Consider the following 25,508-nt stretch of genomic DNA (forward strand, 5'->3'; position numbering starts at 1 on the left):
TCATGTTTACTAATCAAAATCGGTTAAGCCGTTTAGAAGTTATTAAGCTACAAAAGTATAATCCAATTAACGATTATTCCCGAAATGGTTTATGTAGTTGTAGTGGTTACGACGCTAAATTTGATCTGGCAACGGGCAGTCCGACTTCATTTACCGGCCATCTCAATATTTTTTTTTTCAATCTATTTCGAATAAAAAAAATCTAGTGTACATTCGATGGACACTAGATCATTTGGGAGATAATGCAACAAAGGTGACCATTTATAAAGCTTGACGTGTAATAGAGGAACATTGTATTCAACTTCATACATTTAATTTATAAATAACTTTGAAAAACTCCTGATACAAGAATAAAAAACCGCTAAACGCCGTAAAAATGAGTGGCGCATAAAATATTCCAGCTACAAAAGATCTGATATGAATATTACGTGGCGCGAAAATGGATTTTCATTTGATGCAAAACAAAATTCTAGTTTTATTTTAAAAGATTTTTCCATAATATTTGCTAAATTTGAAGTAAACGCGCCACAAAAGAGTTTCAAAATTCAAACTGTATCAAAGTTACTCTTTTGTGGCGCGTTTACTTCAAATTTAGCAAATATTATGGAAAAATATTTTAAAATAAAACTAGAATTTTGTTTTGCATCAAATGAAAATCCATTTTCGCGCCACGTAATATTCATATCAGATCTTTTGTAGCTGGAATATTTTATGCGCCACTCATTTTTACGGCATTTAGCGGTTTTTTATTCTTGTATTTGATTTACAATGAGGTCAAGAATTTTTTGTAATTGGGCAACAATATCAACTTAGATCTCTGATGCAAATAATGACGTACAATGGTATTTATAATTTACGTACCATATATTGTAGTGTATGTATACTGTGTATCCTTATATGATTACATGTAGTAATAACAAGTATTCACTTAAAAAAACAAATTTTGATTATAAAACCATTAGTACCTATATCGAGAATTTCTGTTTGGTAGATTTTATAAATTCAGATTAATATTTTTTTAAGTCTAATTTACCTTAATTATTTTATAGTTACTTAAAAACACTTTATAGCTCATTAAAATTCTATTTGTTTATTTGCTCTATATTTGCATAAATTAATTACGATGGTCAAAAAGTCATTTATTTTTTATTGTACGCTTTGGAATACCTGCGCCCATATTAATTTTTATTGTTTCTTAATATAGCAGTTTCGAGGTTAATATGAGGTTTTTGGAGCTTAATTATATTTATTTAGGAAAAAATATTTATTGTAGAATAAAGAAGAATAACATTAAGAATCGTGATAATGTTTAACTGATATTCGATCTGAGAATTTAAGTTTTAACGGAGAATTTACACCTTAATTTTTATCCTTCCGATAGGCTTGCGCACCTATACATAACCTTCATACGGGCACTTTACATTCCTACCCTGGTATATGTAAATTTGAGTGGGTGTAGCTCATGCTTTTCTATTTATCTATTTTATTAATGCTAATCCGTTGTCAAATTTTGTCGCTTGAGGTCAGTATATTCAAGTAGTTAAACCCCTATCATATTTTTTATTCTTATTCAAAAGTTCTTATTCCTTCATTGTTTCAAACCAGATTTACATACTTTATTAGGTACATACGTAAGAAGGTACGAGTATATTGTAAATATAACTTGTTTTCCCACGTTTAATGTATTTAATTAAAAAATAAATTTTAAAAATAATAAACGTCTTGCATGTAAACCAAATAAATATAAAGTAACATAAAGTTTTAATTTATTTTTCTTAATAAAGTAACCAATATTTTTGTCAATTTTGCGATATTTGCGAGTCTGTTATAGAAATGTAAACATTTCATTTGTAATTATAAAAGCAATATATTTCTACTAACTTTTTATGAATTTCGTTGTTAATAAATTCCTTTCAAACTATACTCAAATTTTATTTTTAAATCTTATTTATTTTATATAATACTTTTACTACCAAATAATATTTATATTTTAATTCAATTAATTATCATGTTTGTTCCTATAGTCCTGTCGCCAGGGGGGGTACAACGGCCTCCTTAATTCAGATGGACTTACCCAAGTTTTTTTTATATATTTTGACCCGTAGAATACGAATTTTTTGGGTAACAGTTGATCAGGATGTCGATAAGATTGTTATAGACAAAGAACTTGAGGAATTACATAACAGCGATTTCTCGCAAAACAAAACATCTTTTTGTATTTTTTGGGTCATTTTAAGCAAAAAATATTTCTACAAGTTTTTTCGTAGAATGCATAGTTTTCGAGATAACCGCGGTTGAACTTTCAAAAAATCGAAAAATTGCAATTTTTGAACCCAAATAACTTTTGATTAAAAAATAAAGTAGCAATTCTGCTTACCGCATTTGAAAGTTTAAGTCAAATTATATCGGTTTTGATTATTTTCATTGCTAAAAATTAATTTTTTTATTGTTAAAATAATCTATAAACACCTAGTGTTTCCCGTGCCTAATACATGCGTTTTAACGTATGCTACGTAGAAATTGCCTCGCTTGCACTCGTAGCTACTCTACCTACTCGTTCGATTTTAAATGAGAAATCATTGAAAACATCACTCACATACTAGGTGTTTGTAGCTTTGTTTAACAATAAAATAATAAATTTCTAGCAATGAAAATAATCAAAACCGATATAATTTGACTTAAACTTTCAAATGCGGTAAGCAGAATTGCTACTTTATTTTTTAATCAAAAGTTATTCGGGTTCAAAAATTACAATTTTTCGATTTTTTGAAAGTTCAACCGCGGTTATCTCGTAAACTATGCATTCTACGAAAAAACTTGTAGGAATATTTTTTGCTTAAAATGACCCAAAAAATACAAAAAGATGTTTTGTTTTGCGAGAAATCGCTGTTATGTAATTCCTCAAGTTCTTTGTCTATAACAATCTTATCGACATCCGGATCAACTGTTACCCAAAAAATTCGTATTCTGCGGGTCAAAATATATAAAAAAAACTTGGGTAAGTCCATCTGAATTAAGGAGGCCGTTGTACCCCCCCTGGCGACAGGACTACTAACGACACAGAACCATAAGAGTCAAACTAATTATATTTTAATATAACATAATTTTGTTTACAATCTAAATAATAAATGAATAAATCAATTCCTTTATTCAAAATTAAAGGTACATATTATTATAATATAACGTACCTACCTATATAATCTGTTTAAAATATAAATAAAAAATAAATAATAAAATTATCCGGGAGTCCCAGGCTTTTATAAGATTAAATAAAAGCCTGACCGTTTATAGATTATTATTTTTCAGGAAATAGGACAATAGGGATTTTCATTCACATTCATTTGTTTCGAGCTTCTGTCATATGTAGTATAATCCGTGTATGCTAATATTATACACAGATTATACAACATATATGACAGAAGTTCGAAACAAATGACAATCGATGAAAATCCCTATAGAGCGAGAGCTTTACACAACAGCTTAAAGAACACTATCCGTAAGTGAAATACTATTTGAAATCACCTTTTCAGGCGAAAATAGTACTAATATTATGTATTAATTATGTAATAATATTAATGATGTACGTCATATTTTCTAATCAAAATCAGAATGGACAAAGACGAGGAGGAACACGGTTTGTCAAAAAATATGAATGCTGTTCTGAAGCTATTTCCTTGTGGCATTTTTATAATCAACTATTTTCAATGGGAAATAAGCCACAATTTTACCAAAAAATGATTTTATTAACGTTTCTAAGCCCAAATCGGGTTTCGTTGTCAAAATATAAAATACTACTAAAATAAACAAAAATGTTGTTGCTAAGTAAAAAAATTCTTCTAATAATTTATTTAATCTGACTCATTTATATTGGCAATTTAGACGTATACATTTTAACGTGGAAGACTTTAAAATGATATCGTCAATATTTATGAGTTGCGTTCCTGGGACGACTTTACTAAAAGATAGTTCATTCGATTACATGAAATCAATCCCAACTCAAGAATATCCGTCACAAAAAAAATCATAGCATGTGACCTGTCTTTAAACAGACAACCAAATGCAACGATGACAGTAAAATTCTCGAGTTAGAGATTCCATAGTAAATCACGAGGGAAAACCAGGAAAAAAACCTCGTGACACTATTCCGACATCGTAAGTATTTGGTCTTACATTTAATTTACTTTCAAAAAACTAATACCAAATTCTGACTTTATTATGTTTAAATTATAAATAATATTAATAATACATAGATATACAATAAGTAATACTAAAATATAAAATTTGTACTAACTCGATATGTTATTGACTTACTAATCGTGGTATTTTCTTTCTATTGACTTCCTCTTTCAGTGTGGGTAACCACATCCTACTGCATTCTACCGAGGAATTTGCGACACAATAATTGGTTTCATTCAGCATAATTAGAGCCGCTTCTTTGATTTTTCTCTTTTTGCTATCTGATTCTTTCAGGACTATACTTGAATCTCTCCATTGAACTCTAATGTTCAAATTCATATAAAGTATGAATTTTGTGTAAAAGTTAACAGTATCCACAATTCATTGATTTTGACAAACCGCGTATATGACTTAAAAATTTTAACATCTGATGATGGTATTTTAGGTTTTAGAACATAAATAAATAAAATAAAAATTGTTTCCATATGGTACCGACGTATCGGACACCCTGTATGTTTATTTATATATTTATACACGTTTATTAATTTCAGATCTAGTAAATTTAATTAACAAAAATAAAACCGTGTTAAAATATGTTAATTATCAATTATAAAACATTTCGTCGTAAAATTTTAATCTCCAAAGATTTTGTCTGTCTTGAAAACGAAATTCACAAAACAATAACATGAACATAGAAAGTTGTTTAAAAATCTGTATGACCCTCAAATTGTTACACATATACACATGAATCTGAGTTCTGGGTTTCAGTCAATGGTAGTCGTGTTGGAGGGGTTGAATCTTTCTTTGCGAAAACCAAAGAAAGTGACAGTTCTTCAGTAAGGCAGTCTATGAGCTTAATCCTTAATCACTTCTTAACGGTGTTGCATTGGTGCGCGTTACCGTTGTTTTTTGTGGTACTCATTGGTACTCTCGATTGGTACTGATTACCGTTCGTACATCTGCGGCGCGATTTTAACAGGACTAATTAACGCTTATAAAAGAAATTTAACACAGGCATGGAGATGACGAGGTTTGTTCTATTTATTATTTGTTTTTACTTTTCCTTTTATGAGGTCGGCTTTATACAAATACATTTATATTTATTTAAATTTCGAAATATTTAAATTGACAAAAATGTTAATAGGTTGCCGTTTACAATTTCAGTAATGCCCTAGTTATTTATATAGGTCTGGATCCCGCGTATGAAAAAAAAGTTGATTAATAGCAAGCTGAAAATTTGTTAATATCTTAAGGGTATCTAGTCGGATAAACTTTTAGGTCTGGATCCCGCGTATGAAAAAAAAGTTGATAAATAGCAAGCTGAAAATGTGTTAATAGCTTAAGGGTGTTTAGTGGGATAAACTTTGATACATGGGAACACTGGGACAGGGGCAGTTTTAATTGTGGAACAGGTTACAAATTTGGAACGGTGACACCACGAAAACGGCACATTTATTTTGTCCGACAGAACGGACTTAAACTCTCCGAACAGAGATTAAACTCTCATGCAAAAATCAGACTGCTATTTATCACCAAATGGGCGTTTTAATGAGTAGAATATGTAGAATAAGTCAAATGACAGGAATTATGACAGGTGATAAATAGCAGTCTGATTTTTGCATGAGAGTTTAATATCTGTTCGGAGAGTTCAAGTCTGTTCTGTCGGACAAAATAAATGTGCCGTTTTCGTGGTGTGACCGTTCCAAATGTTTAACCTGTTCCACAATTAAAACTGCACCTGTTCCAGTGTTCCCATATATCAAAGTTTATCCGACTAGACACCCTTAAGCTATTAACAAATTTTCAGCTTGCTATTAATCAACTTTTTTTTCATACGCAGGATCCAGACCTATTTGATGTATGGGAAAACTGGAACAGGGGCAGTTTTAATTGTGAAACAGCTTAAAAATTTGGAACGGTCAGACCACGAAAACGGCACATTTATTTTGTACGACAGAACAGACTTAAACTCTCTGATCAGAGATTAAACGGTCATGCAAAAATCAGACTGATATTTTTCACCTGTCATAATTCCTGTCATTTGACATATTCTACATGTTCCACTTATTAAAACGCCCATTTGGTGATAAATAGCAGTCTGATTTTTGCATGAGAGTTTAATCTCTGTTCGGAGAGTTAAGTCTGTTCTGTCGGACAAAATACATGTGCCGTTTTCGTGGTCTGACCGTTTCAAACTTTTAACCTATTCCACAATTAAAATTTCCCCTGTTCCACTGTTCCCATATATCAAAGTTTGTCCGATTAGACACCCTTAAACTATTAATAAATTGTTCAGCTTGCTATTAATCACCTTTTTTTTCATACGCGGGATCTAGACCTAATAGGTAAATCTACAAATTTTAAATATAACGTACAGTTATTTTTTCTGTTCCTATTGCTCTTTTTATTAGGTGTTTGTCTGTTATTTTTATTAATATAATAATGCAATATATAATTCGTATATCAATTACTACGTGTAGATCTAAGATCTGGTTGAGATTCGTTCATTCCTTCGTATCTTTTAGTTTTATTGTTTAATTTGTATTACTCAAAATCTTCTTCTACAGCAGATTACCATTGGTTTCTAGATATATTTTGTCCTTTTTTTTCGCCGTTTTTCGTATCCAAGCTTCCAACGATGCAACGACGTTCATCATTCCAGTCATATGCTAGACCCCTATCTTCCATTCCACCATTTAATTCTTGTTCCCACGATTATCTTGATCTTTCCTTTTTCCTGCGGTTGGTGGGGATCCACTGTAACATTCTCTTTGGCCATCTTTGATCATTCATCCTTTCGCCATGGCCATACTATTTCAGCCTTTTGCATTCTAGTTTCCAGGAAGTCAATGTATATGCCCATACATTCTATGATTTGATTTCAGTATTCTTTACTCTATCTCTTCTAGTGATTTGGCAACATCTACGTCAATAATTTGTTTCCGTTGCATCTACTTTGAATCCGTCTTTTTATTTATTACCCAAATCTCTGAACCATATTATATAGCAATACTTTCTGTGACACTTTTCTATAACCTAATTTTTGTCTTTCGAGTAAAAGTGAGAGGTTATTCCAGACTATACTATTCAGTTAACGTATTGCTGAATTAACTTTAAAAATTTTAGTGGTTATTTCTTTTGTATTTCGGTCATCGTTTTTAATACTTACATCGAAATATCTATAGCTGTAAGTATTTTGGATTTGTGCCTCTTAGTCCTAAGTGCCTTCCTTCACCTCCCACTACTTTACACTCTGTTTTTGATAAATTGATTGATAAACTCCACTTGTTATGTACACTTTATCTATTTTTCGCAACATGTAGTGGATATCATCTTGATCTTCTGCAAGTGTTACTTGGTTATCCGCTACTCTTTCTAGTTCTCTTGATTTTATTAGGAGATCTTCGTATAGTGTTTTTTATTTGGTTGTTCGATCTGTGTATTGTAGTATCTATTACGCTTTTCTCCAGCATTTTCTAGTCTTCTAGTCTAGTCTTCTAGATTTTTCTCTACCTTGTTCTTTGATTTTTTCTTTCTCTTCTAGTTCTTTCTGCTGCTCTTCTCCAAAAATTCATTTTCATTGCTCTCAGCGTTGCCAGTGTTCTTTGTTTCTTTCCACAGCAATATAGAATAATACTTTTCATTATGGTCTCATATATTCTCTTTTTATTATTTTCTTTTCTTTGCTGATAGAACGTCCCCATAAAATAATGTTGAACATTGTGATGCCTTCTCAACCTGTCGTATTTCTTCGTCTTACAGCTTTTTCTAATTTTCCATCGTGCGAAATATTGATACCTAGATATTTGTGGTCATAGCAGTGCTCTGTCGTGGTTATGTCGAATATTATATCTTTTGGTTGCGCTCCAATGCAAAAGTATTCGGTTTTCTGTTTATTGATTTCTAGACGCTATATGTCATACTCTTCAATTAATTTTCGGGCCATATAGTTAAAATCGTCAAAATCTTGAGCCGTTATTACTTGATTGTATGCAAAGTTGAGCGTGTTTTCTGTATACCATAGTGTTGGTGAGTAGTATCCCCACTGTTCTACCTTTTTGTTTCAATCTTTCTAAAGCACTTTCGAGGTATATTTTAAATAAAGAGGAGGGCAGACAACATCATTACTTGAATCGCTTTGATGTTACAAATCCTATTGTTGTTTGTGCCTACATATATGAATTTTTTGACTCCTTGTCTTTTTTTTTCTTTTATCTAGATTAAGAAGAAAATGTGGTTAGTAGTGGACCGACCCGCACGAAATCCTGTTTGTTCTGCTTCAGAATTTAAATATTCTTTTTCGATTCGATTCTTCAAGATCTTCCCATATTATTCTACTCATAGATCCGGTTACAGTTTTTCATCGGTAATTTTCACAATTATTGTTTTTATCTCCCTTTTTAATGTATAGTTCAGATGAATTATTCCATATGGATTGCGCTTTTGTTCATGGATTCTTGAAATAGTTGCTGAAGATTGTTGTTTCTATTAATTTTTTTAAAATAATGATATTTTCTTCTCCTTAATAATGCACAAAATAGATAATTATTTTTTTATGTCGGTTATTACGTGTAGATCTAAGATCTGGCTAGAGTTATTCTTTTATTTCTTCGTATTTTTTAGCTTTATTGTTTAATTTGTAATACTCAATATCTTCTTCTACAGCAGACCAATAGGGAACTTGCACATTTTTTTTATTACTTAATGTCCGACTCGTCTATTATTTGACAAATAATGACATTATTTCGAAGTCTATTAAGAGGAAACAGTAGCGATCAACAGGTAGCGAAAACGCGTTCCAAGATTGCGGCTGTAATTTTGAACATTTTTTCGAGATATTTGGCACACGTATTCATAATATAATAAAGAATGGCGGTACAGAGCCCAATTTGAAAAATATATTAATATGTGGAAATTACTCTGTAATTAAATAAAATATTAAAAAAACGAGCCTGTACCGCCATTAAGAAGAAGAAAAAAATACACTTTCTTCAAATAAACTTTTTTATCCGATGCCTAGATTTTGTGTCATTTTGGAACTACTAAAATTTTTTTATTTCATTAGTAGTTCCAAAATGACACAAAATCTAGGCATTGGATAAAAAAGTTTATTTGAAGAAAGTGTATTTTTTTGTTCTTCTTAATGGCGGTACAGGCTCGTTTTTTTTATATTTTATTTTACAGAGTAATTTCCACATATTAACATATTTTTCAAATTGGGCTCTGTACCGCCATTCCTTATTGTATTACGAATACGTGTGCCAAATATCTCGAAAAAATATTCAAAATTACAGCCGCAATCTTAAAACGCGTTTTGGCTACCTGTTGATCGCTACTGTATCACCTTAAGTACGATATAACGCCCAAGGGCATGTTATTGAAAAATAATGCCCTAGGGCCTACTAAATTTAAATAACGAGTTAAATACTGTCAAGTTGACAAATAAAACTCTAAGTAAAAACTATGGTTACCACAAATACGTTACGACTATTTCTGGTAAATGTAGTTATTTGAAAACTAATTAATTCAAAATTCATTCAAATTTTTTGCATATAAAGAATAATTTAGTCGGACATTAAACGTTGAAGGCACCACGGGTATTATAATAATAACGCTTTCGGTCAACGTATATACTTCGAGCCGAAGGCCCTCGGTCTATACAGTATTGACCTCAAGCGTTATTATCTTTATAATACCCTTGGTACCTTAATAACTATAATAATGTTCAGTTTTGTATAAAAATGAGATTTCCAAAATTTCACGCTTTAAAAATTCATAATAACTTAGAAGTACAAATTTAAAGACGTCTGTATTTTAAAATAGTTCAAACGGCCCGTGACGTCACATAGTTTAACTATATGGTTCCGTTTATGGTTATATTTAGGTATATTCTTCTTCTACTTCTTTACTTTATTGGCCTCCACCTACTTGGATATTTGGCCAGCTCGTCGTCGCGGAATAAATGAAAAATATTTTTATTCTAATGACATTTGTCGTATGTCATTGTAATAATATATACCAGTTTGTTGAGATTGGAGTTTGATATAGTTATTGAAGGAAAGAAAAGAAGGTTTACTATGGAAAATAAAACCATTTTGTAAAAGTACAAATTTTCTATGAATAGTTCAAACGATCAAAAACACTTGTAACGTCACATAACTGATTTTCTACTGACGTTTATAATGTCTAATTTAAAATTATATACAATTTTATTTACTTTGTTGGTGGAGAATGGAAACATATAACCCGATGACGTTACGGTGCGTTTTTGGCTGGCTGGTATAATTTGAATGTTTAATCGTTTAGGGGCCAAACGAAAGACAAACAAAACTTTTTTACCTTTGATACATGTTTTAAATTATGTTCTGTTGTGATTTATAACATTTTTTCGAATTTAAAATTTTTTGTAAGTTCCCTATTACTTCATTTGATTGAATTAAATTGATCGGTTAATTTAATTTTAATAAATGGATGTCAACAAGAAAGGAGGAAGATAACAAGAGATATGCAGCATTAAATCGAGATGTAAAAAGAGAAATAGTGAAAAGTAAACATGAGATGTGGGACCGAAAATGCGCAGAAGTGGATAGGTATATGGGTGGAACAAGAGTTGGGCAAGCGTGGAAGGTAATAAAGTCTCTCCAGAGGGAAGGAAAGGAAAAATCTAACATAAAGTTAATAGATCTTAAAGAGTGGAAACACCATTATGAGATTTTACTGACAGAAGATAGATGTAAATTCCAAGAGATCGAAATGGCAGAATTAGCCGAACATACACAAATAGTTGAGATAACAACTCGAGAGTTAAGAGAAGCCCTCAAACGATCTAAAAACGGTAAAGCAGCAGGACCTGGAGACATCCCAATTGAGTTGGTAAAGTACGGACCAAACATATTACATGAGATGTTGGTTCAACTATTTAATAAATGCTTAAAAGGACAAAATATCCCTGATGATTGGAATGTTGGATACATCAGCTCAGTATTCAAGAAAGGGGATAAACGCATATGCTCTAATTATAGAGGAATAACTGTTACCAGCTCAGTAGGGAGGTTGTACGGTCGAATAATAAAGAAAAGAATAGAATCAGAATACGAAGACATGGAAGAACAAAGTGGATTTCGTGCAGGAAGATCGTGCACTGATAATATATTCGTTCTGCAGCAGGTAATAGAAAAACGGAAGGCAAGGAATCTATCTACCCACCTATTGTTTGTAGATTTGGAGAAGACATACGATACGGTACCTTTGAAAAAACTGTTTCAAACATTGACGAAGGTAGGTCTTAGTAGAAAGTATGTGGATGCTATCGCAAATATATACAAAAATGCAAGAAGTGTCGTTAAAGAAGGAAACTTTATATCTGAATCATTCCCTATATCAAAGGGGCTTAAACAAGGGTGTTGTCTGTCTCCGACTTTATTTAAAATATATATTCAATCATCGCTAGAGCAGTGGAGGAAACAAGTATCCGGAATGGGAATAGACATAGGTAGTAGTAAATGTCTAACAACTTTGTTTTTTGCAGATGATCAGGTAGTCGTAGCGAATGATGAGGAAGACATGGACTACATGTTTAGAAAACTAAAGAAAGAATATGAAAAATGGGGCCTCAATATGAATATGTCAAAGACAGAGTATCTTAAAATAGGGGATGATGAAGAAGATCCAGAGTTAGAAATTAGAACCACGAAAAGATGTAATGAATATAAATATTTCGGATCTATAATATCTAAAGAAGGCACTACCAAAAGAAACATCGAAAAGAGAACGCAGCGGGGCAAAAAAGCGGTAAACATTCTAAGCTCTCTACTGTGGTCTAAAGATATAAGGCAAGAAACGAAATTGACAATCTATCGTACCTTGGTAGAGCCTATTATGACTTATGGGACAGAAGTTTGGCAGATGACAAAAAAAGATAGGAAAAGAATAGAAGTAGTAGAAATGGATTATCTAAGGAGAGCGTATGGTATATCTAAAAAAGATCACATCAGGAATGAAGATATTAGAAGGAGGACACATACTGTATATTCCAGTGTAGATAAAATTGAAACTAGACAACTAGTGTGGTATGGTCACGTGAAACGAATGAATGAAGATAGATGGCCAAAGAAAGCTTTAAATTACATACCACACCAAAGAAGAAGAAGGGGAAGACCTTCAGTTGCCTGGGAAGAAAATGTACGGCACATCATGAAAGATAGAGCCATCAAAGAAGACGAATGGATGGACAGAAAACGATGGCGGTCGAAATGCGAGAAGCGGCAGAGGCTGTAGAAACCTCGCTGATAGATAGATAGATAATTTAATTTTCTAATTTACGTCATTATTTTACACACTTTTAAGTTTTGCAAATATATTATGTTGATCATCTAATTTTGGTGCGCATACTTTCTTCGTTTGTTGCTACTCTAACCAGATATTCATATTATTTAATATGATTAAGGGCAGTTCTTCACATTTGATCTGTTATCTATTACATTGATCTACCTTGTTCTGAGTTTCAATTTAACACTACATAATCTGTATGAAGGAAGACATTCCATGTTAACATTTATTTAAAAATGTAATTAAAACTTTTCATTGAATATTTAACACTATTAAAACGTTAATTCTCTCAATTTAATGAGATCATTCAATAATATAATTAGAGTTAATTGTTTCTGATTATAATTCATAATGTCGTGGTAAATCTATTATTCACTATGAATACTATTGAATTCAACCTGAATTGCATCACTGATATGATTTACCATTCACACTTTTGACTTAATGAAACAACTAAGAGATACATTGATTACAAATTATAAACTAGACACCATATTTAAAAACAAATACAAGTAACACTTGCGAACTCAAGAAAAACTAAAAATGTTTTTCCATTTTTCCTTTCCTTTGTCCGAATTCTCTTTCGCTGGTAAACATATGCTAGTTATTCTTAACCCATTTTCACTACTGAAATATATCAACATCTGGTCGATAACACAGGTTTACAAAAAAAAAAAATTTGACTATTTGACGAAACCATATGACTAAGGAGTTTTTGGGGTCACTGATCACGAATCCGGGGCCACTGACCTCTATATTGTCAGGTAAAGGTTATTTTAAGGTCAAATCAAGAAAAATCGACAATTGCTCTAAAAAAGTATGTTAGGGGATTTTTGGGATCGCTGATCACGAATCCGGGGTCCGATGACCTCTCTCACTCAAGATCATTTCAAGGTCAAATCAAGATAAATCGACACAATCACTCTGAAAAACTAAATTAGGGGGTTTTGGGGTTGCTGATCACAAAACTGGGGTCCACAAAACGTCAGGTAAAGGTCATTTCAAGGTCAAATCAGTTTTGTAGACTTGTCCTGATTTGACCTTGAAATGACCTTTATAATATGATGTGGTAGTGCTCAACAGACCCCAGTTTTCTTTTTCAGAGCGATTGTGTCAATTTATCTTGATTTGATCTTGAAATTACCTTAAGCTAGACGTGAGAGAGGTCAGCGGACCCCGGATTCGTGATCAGCGACCAAAAACCCCCTAATATACTTTTTCACAGCGATTGTCGATTTATCTTGATTCGATCTTGAAATGACCTTTACCTGACGTGATAGAAGTCAGCGGGCCACAGATTCGTGACCAGCGACCCCAAAAACCCCTAGTCATATGGTTTCGTCAAATAGTCAAATTTTTTTGTAAACATGTGTAATTGTTCTTTCCTCATGTTTATTGCATATCCCTATCACTGTCTTGTACATATCTTTCTTCCTCCTACACTCTAGGGTTGTCTTTGCGTCCCATATTACTAATTTTATATCGTCTAGGGATATTTTCATATTCTCTATTTAATACAGTGTAATATTCTTCCCCTTTTAACAAATTTGCATGTTGCCAGGACCAAAGGTGGGTCAAAAAATTTTTAAACGTTTGTTTTTGTTTTTTTCCTAAAATTATTTTTTTTGCATGGAACAAAGTTTTTTTAGGTTTTTTGGATCATTCCAAACAGAAAAGGTCTTTAGTGACTTTTTTAGTGTCGCATACGCTTGATTAGCAATTAAAAAACCAAGGAGTTTTGAATATTGTATTGCAAAAAACTCTTCGGAATTTTTGCTCATTCAAATTTTCAGTTCTTCACATAGTTTTTGAGGGTTAAATGGCCGATTTCGCAATTTTTCAATTTTTAATCGCTTATATGTCAAAACTATCAATTTTAGAGAAATGTCACTAAAGACCTTCACACTACATTCTGTTTGGAATGATCCAGAAACCCTAAAAAAACTTTGTTCAATGCAAAAAAAATAATTTTACGAAAAAAACAAAAAAAAAACGTTTAAAAAATTTTTGACCCATTTTTGGTCCTGGCAACATGCAAATTTGTTAAAAGGGGTCTAGTTATATAGTCCTTTTTGAGTAAGATTGTGTAAAAAATCCGAATCGGAATATTTTTCCTAGTGGATGCGCAGTGGCTTTCTGGACTAATAAGTTTGAAACAAATTGTTAATAATAGTAATAACATATATGTCTAATGAGCATAAATTATATAATAATTCTTAAGATATTTCGTGTATTCAAAATTTTATAATATACAGTTTAATATATACATCTCAGTATATTCTTAATTGTATTTATTTTATAATTAATAGAGACATAATACATATGTCATATGTCACAAAAATTAATCTAGAAAAAACACGTTTTAGTTTTAGCATTATGCAATCTGCCGGTTTTAAAGTAGTATTGTGTGTACATTTTTATAACAGCAATCTTAAAAGGCTCGAGTCATTCGTGAGGAGAAATTATCAAAATTATATCATCTTAAGAAATCGTCTTTCTCTTATGTATCCGAGCATATCTTTACTAAATCCAGTTTCGGATATTGCATATTACAGTTAGTCCATTCTTTCACGGTTTTTGCTCTAAATTTTAAAGAACCGCTTGGATTGACATGAAATTTGGCACACGTATAGCTTACATGTCAAAGAAAAAAAGTGATATTGTGCCGATGTGTGCTTTTGCCCTGGGGGTGACTTTCACCCCCTCTTGGGGGGTGAAAAATTATATGTCCAAAATAAGTCAGGAAATGGGTAAACTGACTAATTTTAAATAACTTTTGTTCTATAGAGCTTTTTCGCCAAGTCAACACTTTTCGAGTTATTTGCGAGTGAATATGTTCATTTTTCAACAAAATAACCACATTTTTAGACGCTTTTTCGCAAATAACTCAAAAAGTAAGTATTTTGTCGAAAAAAACGTTCTTAGCAAAAATATAGCTTATAAAAAAGTAAAAAAAAATGGTGTACGCGTTAGGTCTCTGGATCTCGTAGAACCGGAGTTATAGCCAATGAAAAATAGATTCATATTCACCAAATTTCAAATAGAATAATTCGACGTGAAATATCCGAAAAAGTAAGCACTTTTTGGGGAAAACCCATTAAAACTTTTTTATAGTGTTTAAAAAGAGCTTTATTTTTGTTTTTACAAAAAGTTTCTAGCATTAAAGTTAAGCAAGTTACGCTCAAAATAAAGTTGGTCCCTTTTGTTTTTTCAAAAAAAAATCGGGAAGACCACCCTCTAATTAGCAACTTAAATGAAATTAATCGTTACCGCTCCACAAATTATTTTACTTATGTTGTGTTTATAATCATCTGTAAGTTTCTTCGATCCAAAGTGCTTATTTTTGAAAAAATTTGGTTTCAAAGTAAAATTTTTAAAAATTTAAGTTTTGAAAAATATGCTTTTTTCAAAATAACTTAAAAATTGTTAGAGATACCAAAAATCTCGACAAACAAAAAAAAGTCAGATTTACTTTTCTGAATATCATGTATTTTTTTGTTTTTCTGTTAGACAAAAATTGATTAAGATTTGGTGTTTCTAAATTTGCATACATTCGTGATCAGTGACTCGTTCAACCCCTTTTAACTACAGCCCTTTCAATAATAAGGACTTCGAACCAATGACACTTACAGATCATATAAACAATATATACACGAGTCAAGAAACTTGTGAAGTCGTAACGATTAAGTTCATTTAAGATACTAATTAGAGGGTGATTTTCTCGATTTTTTACCAAAACCAAAAGGGACTAACTTTATTTTGAGCGTAACTTGTTTAATTTTGATGATAGAAATTTTTTTTATAAAACAAAAATAAAGCTTCTTTTAAACACTTTAAATAAGTTGTAATGAGTTTTCTCCGAAATGTGCTTCATTTTTGGTTATTTCACGTTAAAGTATTCCATTTGGAATTTGACGAATATGAACCTATTTTTTATTAGCTATAACTCTGCCTCTACTAGGTGTAAAGACGTGGTATATACACCATTTTTTAAAAAATTATACAGGCTATATTTTTGCTAAGAATGTTTTTTCGACAAAATACTTACTATTTGAGTTATTTGCGAAAAACCGTCTAAAAGCGTGGTTATTTTGTTGAAAAAATGAACATGTTCACTGCCAAATAACTCGAAAAGTATTGACTTAGTGAAAAAAACTCTATAGAACAAAAGTTACTTAAAATTGGGTCTAGGACGTTTCATCGCCGCCAGTTCATCGCCGCCGTTTCGATGCCGCCAGTTCATCGCCGGCCGATTCATCGCCGGCCGTTTCGATGCCGCCGGTTCATCGCCAGTCAGTTAATAGCTAACTGATATATTTCCTAATTTTCGACCAATTTTCGACAGTTACATTTATTATTTATTTTTAGTATTAATTAGGAATTCTAGGAAATGCGAGATATGACCATTCTCGTTCCCATACTTAATCTTTTAATAGACTTTTAAACTTTTATAATATAAAATATAATTTAACACTACAAATTTAATACTGTTTAGTATCAAATTTAGGGAAAGTAGAAATAGAACAGTAAATGAATATAATAATATTTTTTATCTATTTATTTGTCATAAGTTTTGAACTGAATTTAACGTCGTGTCGTGTCATCTCCCATAATACAAGATCAACTGACTAACTGGCGATGAAACGGCCGGCGATGAAACGGCCGGCGATGAAATGGACTGGCGATGAACCGGCGGTATCGAAACGGCGGCGATGAACCGGCGGCGATGAAACGTCCCATTCCGCTTAAAATTAGCCAGTTTATCCATTTCCTGACTTTCTTTGGACGAATATTTTTTCACCACCAAGAGAGGGGTAAAAACCACCCCCAGGACAAAAGCACATATCGGCACAATATCACTTTTTTTCTTTGACTTGTTAGCTATGTGTATGCCAAATTTCAAGTCAATACAAGCGGTTCTTTAAAATTTAGAGATTTTGCAATATTTTACCGTTAAAGAACGGACTAAGTATTCTTCGGACTGAATATTATATTTCGTGATTTAAAAGCTAATAAAACCTAATATTATATTGGTACGAAATTACAGCGAAGCATTTATTGCCGAATTATTAAGGAAAGAAGAAATTTTTTAAGATGGCTAGACATAAAAGTTATATTTAGTAGCAGTGGTCGTAATAGTAAATACAGTGAGCACGTAAAAGTTGGAATAAATTCATTTTTTCGTAAATGGGGGATTTTGGAAAGGCATGGAAAAGCATTTTTAACTAATAAATGTACCACTGATGCCATGTTTTCTGTGCTTCATGAGGTTTACCAAGCACTAAACAATAATCTTTATACTGCCACTATTTTCTGTGACTATGCCAAAGCTTTTGATTGTGTAAATCGCGACATTTTGATTAAAAAACTAAATTTCTACGGAATTCGAGGTATTTCTTTGAATTGGTTCCAATCTTACTTGAATAATATTAAACAACTAGTTAGAGCAAATGATACTGACTCTAGTCTCAAAAACATTGTATGTGGAGTACCACAAGGTTCAGTATTGGATCCTCTACTGTTCCTTATCTTTATAAATGACATCACTAACTTAAAAATCGATAGAAAATTTTTCTTTTTGCTGATGATACCAGTATCACTTGGAGCAAATCAACTATTGCATCTCTTCATGCAACTATAACTTCTGATTTGCTTACGATAAAAACCTGGTCTGACTCTAATTTACTCTCTTTTAACGTGGATAAGACATTATCCTATAAAAGTGCTCTTCAACCCCTGCTTGTTAATAACAGCCAAATCTCTACCGTTGATTCTGTAAAATTTCTTGGTATTTTTTTAGACAGCAACCTCAAATGGTCCCTTAATATCGATTTGTTAAGTAAGAAACTCGCCTCAGCCTGCTATGCTATAAGATCTCTTTCAAAAGAACTCAATTTAGCATCTTCTAAACTAACATATTTTTCCTTGTTCGAGTCTCATCTTCGATATGGTCTTCTTTTTGGGGTTCTAGTACAGCTGCCCAATTTGATGTTATTTTTAAATTACAACAAAGAGCAATAAGGTATCTGTTTGGCCTCAGAAGAACAACACATTGCAGAAGTTACTTCAAAGATCACGGAATTTTAGCTCTTACATCTTTATATATTTTATAAACTGATTGCTTAATTCGTAAACACATGCATGTCTTTCCAGCAAAGCCTCATCATGACTACTCCACCAGAAATTCAAATTTTGATGTATATTTACCGATCCCGTCCTCTGAGTTAGTAAAGAAAACTATATTATATTCCGCAAAAAAACTATACAACCATCTTCCTTTGCAACTCAAATCTGCAACATCTTTCCCCAAGTTCCGTAAAATGACAAAAGCTCATCTATCTAAAAGACCATATTATTCAGTAGAAGAGTTTCTTAATGACTAACTAAGAAATTACAGTAATGTACAAGTACCCAAACTTATCTGTATTTGGGTGTCACATGTAGCAGATTAAACTTATTAGTTCCTATGTCTATAGTTCCCATCTATTGTCTCCGAATAGCAACAATATATATGATTGTTTAATGAAATTTATCTATGAAACTAAAATTAACCTCTAAACTTTTAATCCTGATATTTTGATATATTATGTTCATATGAAAAAAGAAGAAGATGTATAATGGAAAAATGTGGTGAGCAACTTGGACAGTCCATAGCGGCCAGCTGCGGCTTTTGAACTGAGTAGAAAGCTGTGGAAGAGTTTGCCATGGAACTCTAAGGACCTCATTGCCTTCTTTATGTATGAATAGAAAACAAAAAGTTGTGACTGGCTAATTGACACCCAAGTCTATGCCATAAAAGAAAAAAAAATGTCTATAGTTTACTTTGTTGTATGTTCACTTTTCAATTTCTATAAATTGTTGCAATATATCGATTTTGTTTTTTTTCTTTACTTTATTAACTTATATTTTGTATTTTTGTATTTTTATTTATATTGACGATTTATCAAATTTCAGAAAATTGTATTTTGTTATTGTTATTGTTAGATATTATTTATTTATTTTTTCTGACTTTATATTAAGCTTTGTCCATAAAATTTGTATAATTTTCAGTGACAATAAAGCATATTACTATTCTATTCTATTCTATTCTATCCCAAAACAGGTCGATTTTTATTTTTAAATTATGACTTTTGGCACATTTTTCATACTAGTGACGTCATCCATCTGAGCGTAATGTAATGACCTAATTGATGATTTTTTTAATTAGAATAGGGTCATGTGACAGCTCATTTGAAAGGTTATGCAATTCTCTATTCAGTAATATATACATTAACATAATTATTTATACAGGATATCCAAAAAATATTTTTTTAATTAAATTAATTTACACAAAAAGAAGAATGTATGTAATTTATTTAATTCAAAATACATTTTACTGCTATCAGAACATAGAAAAAAAATGTTTATTTAAACGAAAAATTGCTTTTCGCTTAAATTAAATGTTCAAACTACCAAGAGGCAAGTGGGTGGCAGCATTAATATTGAATTTAAGCGAAAAATAAGATTTATTTGTCAAATAAGCATTTCTTCCTGTTTTCTCACAGCAGGAAAATGCATTTTGAATTAAATAAATTACATGCATTCTTGTTTTGTCTTAATTATACAGCGTGTCTACTTGAGTTGGAAACATATGGGAAACTTTTTTATTATTAATTTTACGAAAAAAAGTTATTCTTTATAAAAAGTTCTGCATGCCGCAAAACCTAAGATTCAATCATCAGATATCAAATTTTCTGAATATTATACGAGTTATGTCAAAAAATATGAACTTCGTTCAAGAGTAAAGTACCTTTATTTCTCTCAATATCGAAAATGCTTATTCTGAAAAGTTGTTTGGAAATAAAAACTAAGCTCAATTATGCAATTACATGCTTCTAATTGGAAAAAAATATTTTCCAAATTTTTCTCAAATTTATTGATACTAACTTCGTTTTGATTCATTACACATACGATAACTCTTTTATTATTACTTTTACGAAAAAAAGGTATTCTTTATAAAAAGCTCTGTAGGTCATAAGGCCGAAGATGCAACCAACAGGTATCACATTTTATTAATTTTATACGAGTTATGTCAAAAAATATGAATTTCACTCAAGAGTAATGTACCTTTATTTTTCACAATATTGAAAACAGTTATTAAAAAAGTTGTTTAGAACTAAAAACTATGTGTCAATATGCAATTACATCCTTCTAATTGAAATACTGTGAAATATAAAGGTGCTATAATATTGAGAGAATTTCATATTTTTTGACACACCTCGTATAAAATTAATAAAAGTTGATATGTCATGGTTGTGTCTTAGATTTTAGACCATGCAAAGCTTTTTACGAAGAATAACTTTTTTTCGTAAAATGAATAATAAACGAGTTATCATATTTGTAATAATTAAAAACAATGTTGGGTATCCTTAAATTTGAGAAAAATTTTTTTTTTCAATAAGAAGCATGTAATTGCATATTTGATCTTAGTTTTTAATTCCAAACAACTTTTTATCATAAGAATTTTCGATATTGAGAGAAATAAAGGTACTTTACCCTTGACCGAAATTCATATTTTTTGACATACCTCGTATAATATTCAGAAAATTTGATATCTGATTGAATCTTAGGTTTTGGGGCATGCAGAACTTTTTATAAAGAATAACTTTTTTTCGTAAAATTAATAATAAAAAAGTTTCCCATATGTTTCCAACTCAAGTAGACACGCTGTATATATATACATTAGCACTTCGAACCAAGCAGGCTCATGGTTTGGTTTACAATCTTCCTCCATTCTTGCTTATTCTTCGCTTATTCTTCGCTTTTTCTTTCCAATTGGTTGCATTGAGATACCTCAGGTCATCATTAACTTCATGGCTCCATCTCGTCCTAGGTCTTCCTTTTCTCTTTTTACCACCTATTGTAGCGCTTAACATGATTTTAGGCATTCTAACTTGGGCCATTTTTTGGACATGTCCTAACCATCTAAGTCTTTGTGATTTTGTCTCAATTAATTTAATTAAAAAAAAATATGGACACCCTGTATAAATAAATATGTTAATGTTTATATTACTGAATAGAAAATTAAATAACCTTCCAAATGAGCTATCACACGACCCCTATTCTCATTTAAAATAATCACTAGTACACTAGTATAGTCACTAGTATAATATATTATATGCCAAAATGTCATAATTTAAAAATAAAAATCGACCTGTTTCGAGATTTCTTTCCAAAAACGTCCATTCACGAGAAACTGAATTTATTCCAACCTTTACGTGCTGACTGTATAGTAGTAGTAGTAGAGTAGCAGTAATGTTTTAATATACTAGGTTGGGATAAAGTATGAAAACTGCTAAATATCTTTGAAACAAAAATGTACAATCAGTGCCGCGCCAGCAGGTGGTAGCGCCTATGTGCAAAACATTTACTGGCGCCTAAAATACGCATTTTTTTTAAATCGTCCCGTTAAATAAAATAATGTGAATAAAAATGAACCATTATGTATTTTAACCAAACAAAAATAACTAAAAATAAATATTTGGCGTAAAAGCATAAAAATCCAAAGATACAGGTAAGCATGAAAATAAATGTCTTTTCAGAAAAATTCGCTTTTCGCGCCTTCAATTCGGAAAATCTTTTTATAACATGGTGAATATCAGCTAGTACTAACGACTCTATAGAGATGATAGATAAATTTGTCAACCGCTCTTGACTGATGGTGAAAATATATGCAGAAAATTGGAAGATTTGAGATGTGGCTATACCGTGGAATTCGTGGAAAATTCTGTGGACTGACCGGATCACAAATGAGGAGGTCCTCAGAAAAATGAAGAAGAACCGAGAGGTACTGACCAATATCAAATTTTGAAGTTAGAATACTTTGTACACATTATGCGAAATGAATCCAGATATGCTCTCCTATAAGCCATCGTACAAGGAAAGATATTTGAAAAGCGAGGTCCAGGAAGAAGAAAAATATCCTGGTTAAATAACCTCAGAACCTGGTTCAACACAACATCGGTGCGGCTTTTCCGCACTGCTGCATATAAGATAAAGATTGTCATGATGATCTCCAACATTCGTCACGGATAGGCACATCAAGAAGAAGAAAAAGTTAATTTCTTTGCAAACATCATTATTTACGTAATTCCGTTTAACAAAGGTACTGTGAGACCAAAGAAAATGAGAAAAACCATCATCCCAACGTTAGACTTAAGTCAGCTTAAAAGTGAACACCGACGACAAACAGTGCGCGAAGAAATCAACACCGACCTCAGTGTAGCAGAAAACCAAATCCGCAGAACAGACAACATAGATGAAAAACTGAAGTATATAAACACTATAATAAGAACTACGGGAAAGAAACACCTAACCAAATCTCCAAAGAAACATAAGGTGTGGATGACACCAGACATACTAGAACTAATGGATGAAAGACGAAAATTGAAGAATAATTCAAAAAAATACAGAGAGGTTGATAAGAACATAAAGCAAATAATAAAGAAGGCCAAAGAATCATGGATTAAAGAACAATGTGTAGAAATGGAAGACCATGAAAGAAAGTATGACACATTCAATATACATAAAAAAGTAAAAGAACTTACAGGAACCCAAAGAAGACATCAAATAAGTTTGGTTAAGGACAAAGACGGAAATATTATTGTAGACTTAACAGAAAAAATTAATAGATGGAGTGAATACATAAGAGAATTGTTTGAGGACAACAGAAATAACATTGACAAGGTAAATGGTGAAACGGGACCTGAAATCCTAAAATGTGAAGTAGAAATGGCACTTATAAATTCCAAAACTGGAAAGGCAAATGGACCCGATGAGGTTCCTACTGAATTACTAAAGCTCTTGAATGATGAATCAATAGGTATAATATTGCACTTATTTAACACAGTATACAATACTGGTATTATACCTCAAGAGTGGCTGCTGTCTACATTCGTTACACTGCCAAAGAAATCCAATGCAAAAGAATGTTCAGAACATCGAACAATATCTTTAATGAGTTTATATATCCACAACCGAGTTTATCAAAAGTTGGAGTCAGATATTAGTAATACACAGATGGGGTTCAGAAAAGGACTAGGTACTCGAGAAGCTCTCTTCGGTTTGAATGTTCTTACACAAAGATACCTAGACGTTAATCAAGAAGTACATGCATGTTTTATCGATTTTGAAAAAGCGTTTGACAGAGTACGCCATAGGCTAAAAGACATTCTTGAAAGAAAAGACATAGATAATAAAGATCTGCGAACAATTCTCAACTTATATTGGAATCAGAAAGCTAACATCAAAATAGAAAACGAGATATCAAAAGCAATAGAAATACGTAGAGGAGTAAGACAGGGATGCATTTTGTCACCACTGCTATTTAATGTATATAGTGAAAGCATCTGTCAGGAAGCCCTTTTGCAAGCAAATGAAGGAATCGTAATCAATGGAGAGGTTGTAAATAATATTCGATACGCAGACGACACTGTACTAGTTGCAAGAACAGTAGAAGAATTACAACGATTACTTACAAACATAAATATTGCTTGCAACAATTATGCCATAAACATTAATATCAAAAAAACCAAGTATATGGTCTTCAGTAAAATCATGACACAACCAGCACATATTAGTATAAACGGCATTCAAATTGAAAAAGTATCAAGTTATAAATACTTGGGAACTTTAATAAACGAAACTGGAGGACGAAAACAATGAAATAAAAAGACGTATCGAAATTGCCAGGGCCACCTTCATAAAGATGAGAAAATTCTTCTGCAACAGAGATATAAGCATCCCTCTACGATTAAGAATGCTAAGTGGCTACGTATTTAACACGCTATTATACGGTGTAGAGGTCTGGACTCTCAAACAGAACAACATAAAGAATATTGAAAGTTTCGAGATGTGATGCTACCGTCGAATGCTGAAGATAAGTTGGGTTGAAAGAATCACAAATCTTGAAGTAATACGAAGGATAGGAAGAGACCCAGAAATTTTATTAACGATAAAACGAAGAAAACTCGAGTATTTGGGTCACCTGATGAGAGGTCATAAATACGCATTACTTCAAAATATAATGCAAGGAAAAATAGAAGGAAAACGGAATCCAGGCCGTAGAAGAATGTCGTGGATGCGGAATTTGAGAGAGTGGTTTGGCTGCACCACTAATGAACTTTTTAGGTCAGCTGTAAACAAAGTCAGGGTTGCCTTGATGATTTCCAATCTCCGATAGGAGTGGCACAAGAAGAAGAAGAAGAAGTTTAACAAAGGCTGAAGCTGTTTAATTCATATAATTCTTCAAATAAATCGTCTCCCTCTATGTATATCTAGACTAGATGATCATTAAATCTCAATCAATCAAAATCGGTATACGTCTTTATTTTCATAATCGAACTGTCTGCTATTATTCCGACGCCTTAACTGTGTGTCTGGTTGAAAACTGGACTCCACATCCATTTTCTCAGCAGTGTCATTTGCTGCAGTAATAACATCATTAAATTTGCTATCTCTCCAAAACTTGAGCAACAATTGTTTTAACTCTTGTAAAGCATTTAAGACCAGCTGCATATTCATTGTTTTGATTGAAAAATTTTGCTAACGAAGTTAACTTTCATCAAAACTAGACTGAGCAACTTAACATATGAACGTAAATGCTGATATTTTATCTCCTACGCTTCTAGCTTGATATTTTGAATCCCGATCTTTATTCGAATATGTTTTATAGTCGATTCGCTAAACTCAGATACAACTGGCTAGTGATTTTATTAAGTAATTTTGCAAATTTGGTAAAATTGGCAAAAAATAATTACTAAATAGTTAGTAATTTAGCTAATTTTGGCAAAATTGGCTAAAAACAAAAAAAAAATACCTACTAAAATCACTAGCCAGTTGTGTCTGAGTTTAGCGAACCGACTATATATCACATAAAGCATAATACATTTCTAACAAATTTTGTAATATGGCTTTAAAGCATAAATTCTGCTGGACCAGCGTGTATTAGATAAATGGTTTAAAGC

The 25,508-nt window shown here is 31.8% G+C and overlaps 1 protein-coding gene across 1 annotated transcript in view; it reads left to right on the forward strand.

The window, feature by feature from the left end:
* Positions 1-4,934: 4,934 nt before the first annotated feature.
* LOC114346471 (peroxidase) overlaps positions 4,935-25,508 on the forward strand; it is a 209,375-nt gene continuing 188,801 nt past the window's right edge. The window contains exon 1 of the mRNA XM_028297210.2: positions 4,935-5,206. Within this exon, the coding sequence (XP_028153011.1) occupies positions 5,193-5,206 (14 nt within the window). The 5' untranslated portion in view covers positions 4,935-5,192. The remainder of the gene's footprint in view (positions 5,207-25,508) is intronic.

This window comes from Diabrotica virgifera, chromosome 7 (genome assembly GCF_917563875.1).
Source record: "Diabrotica virgifera virgifera chromosome 7, PGI_DIABVI_V3a".
Taxonomy (NCBI): domain Eukaryota; kingdom Metazoa; phylum Arthropoda; class Insecta; order Coleoptera; family Chrysomelidae; genus Diabrotica; species Diabrotica virgifera.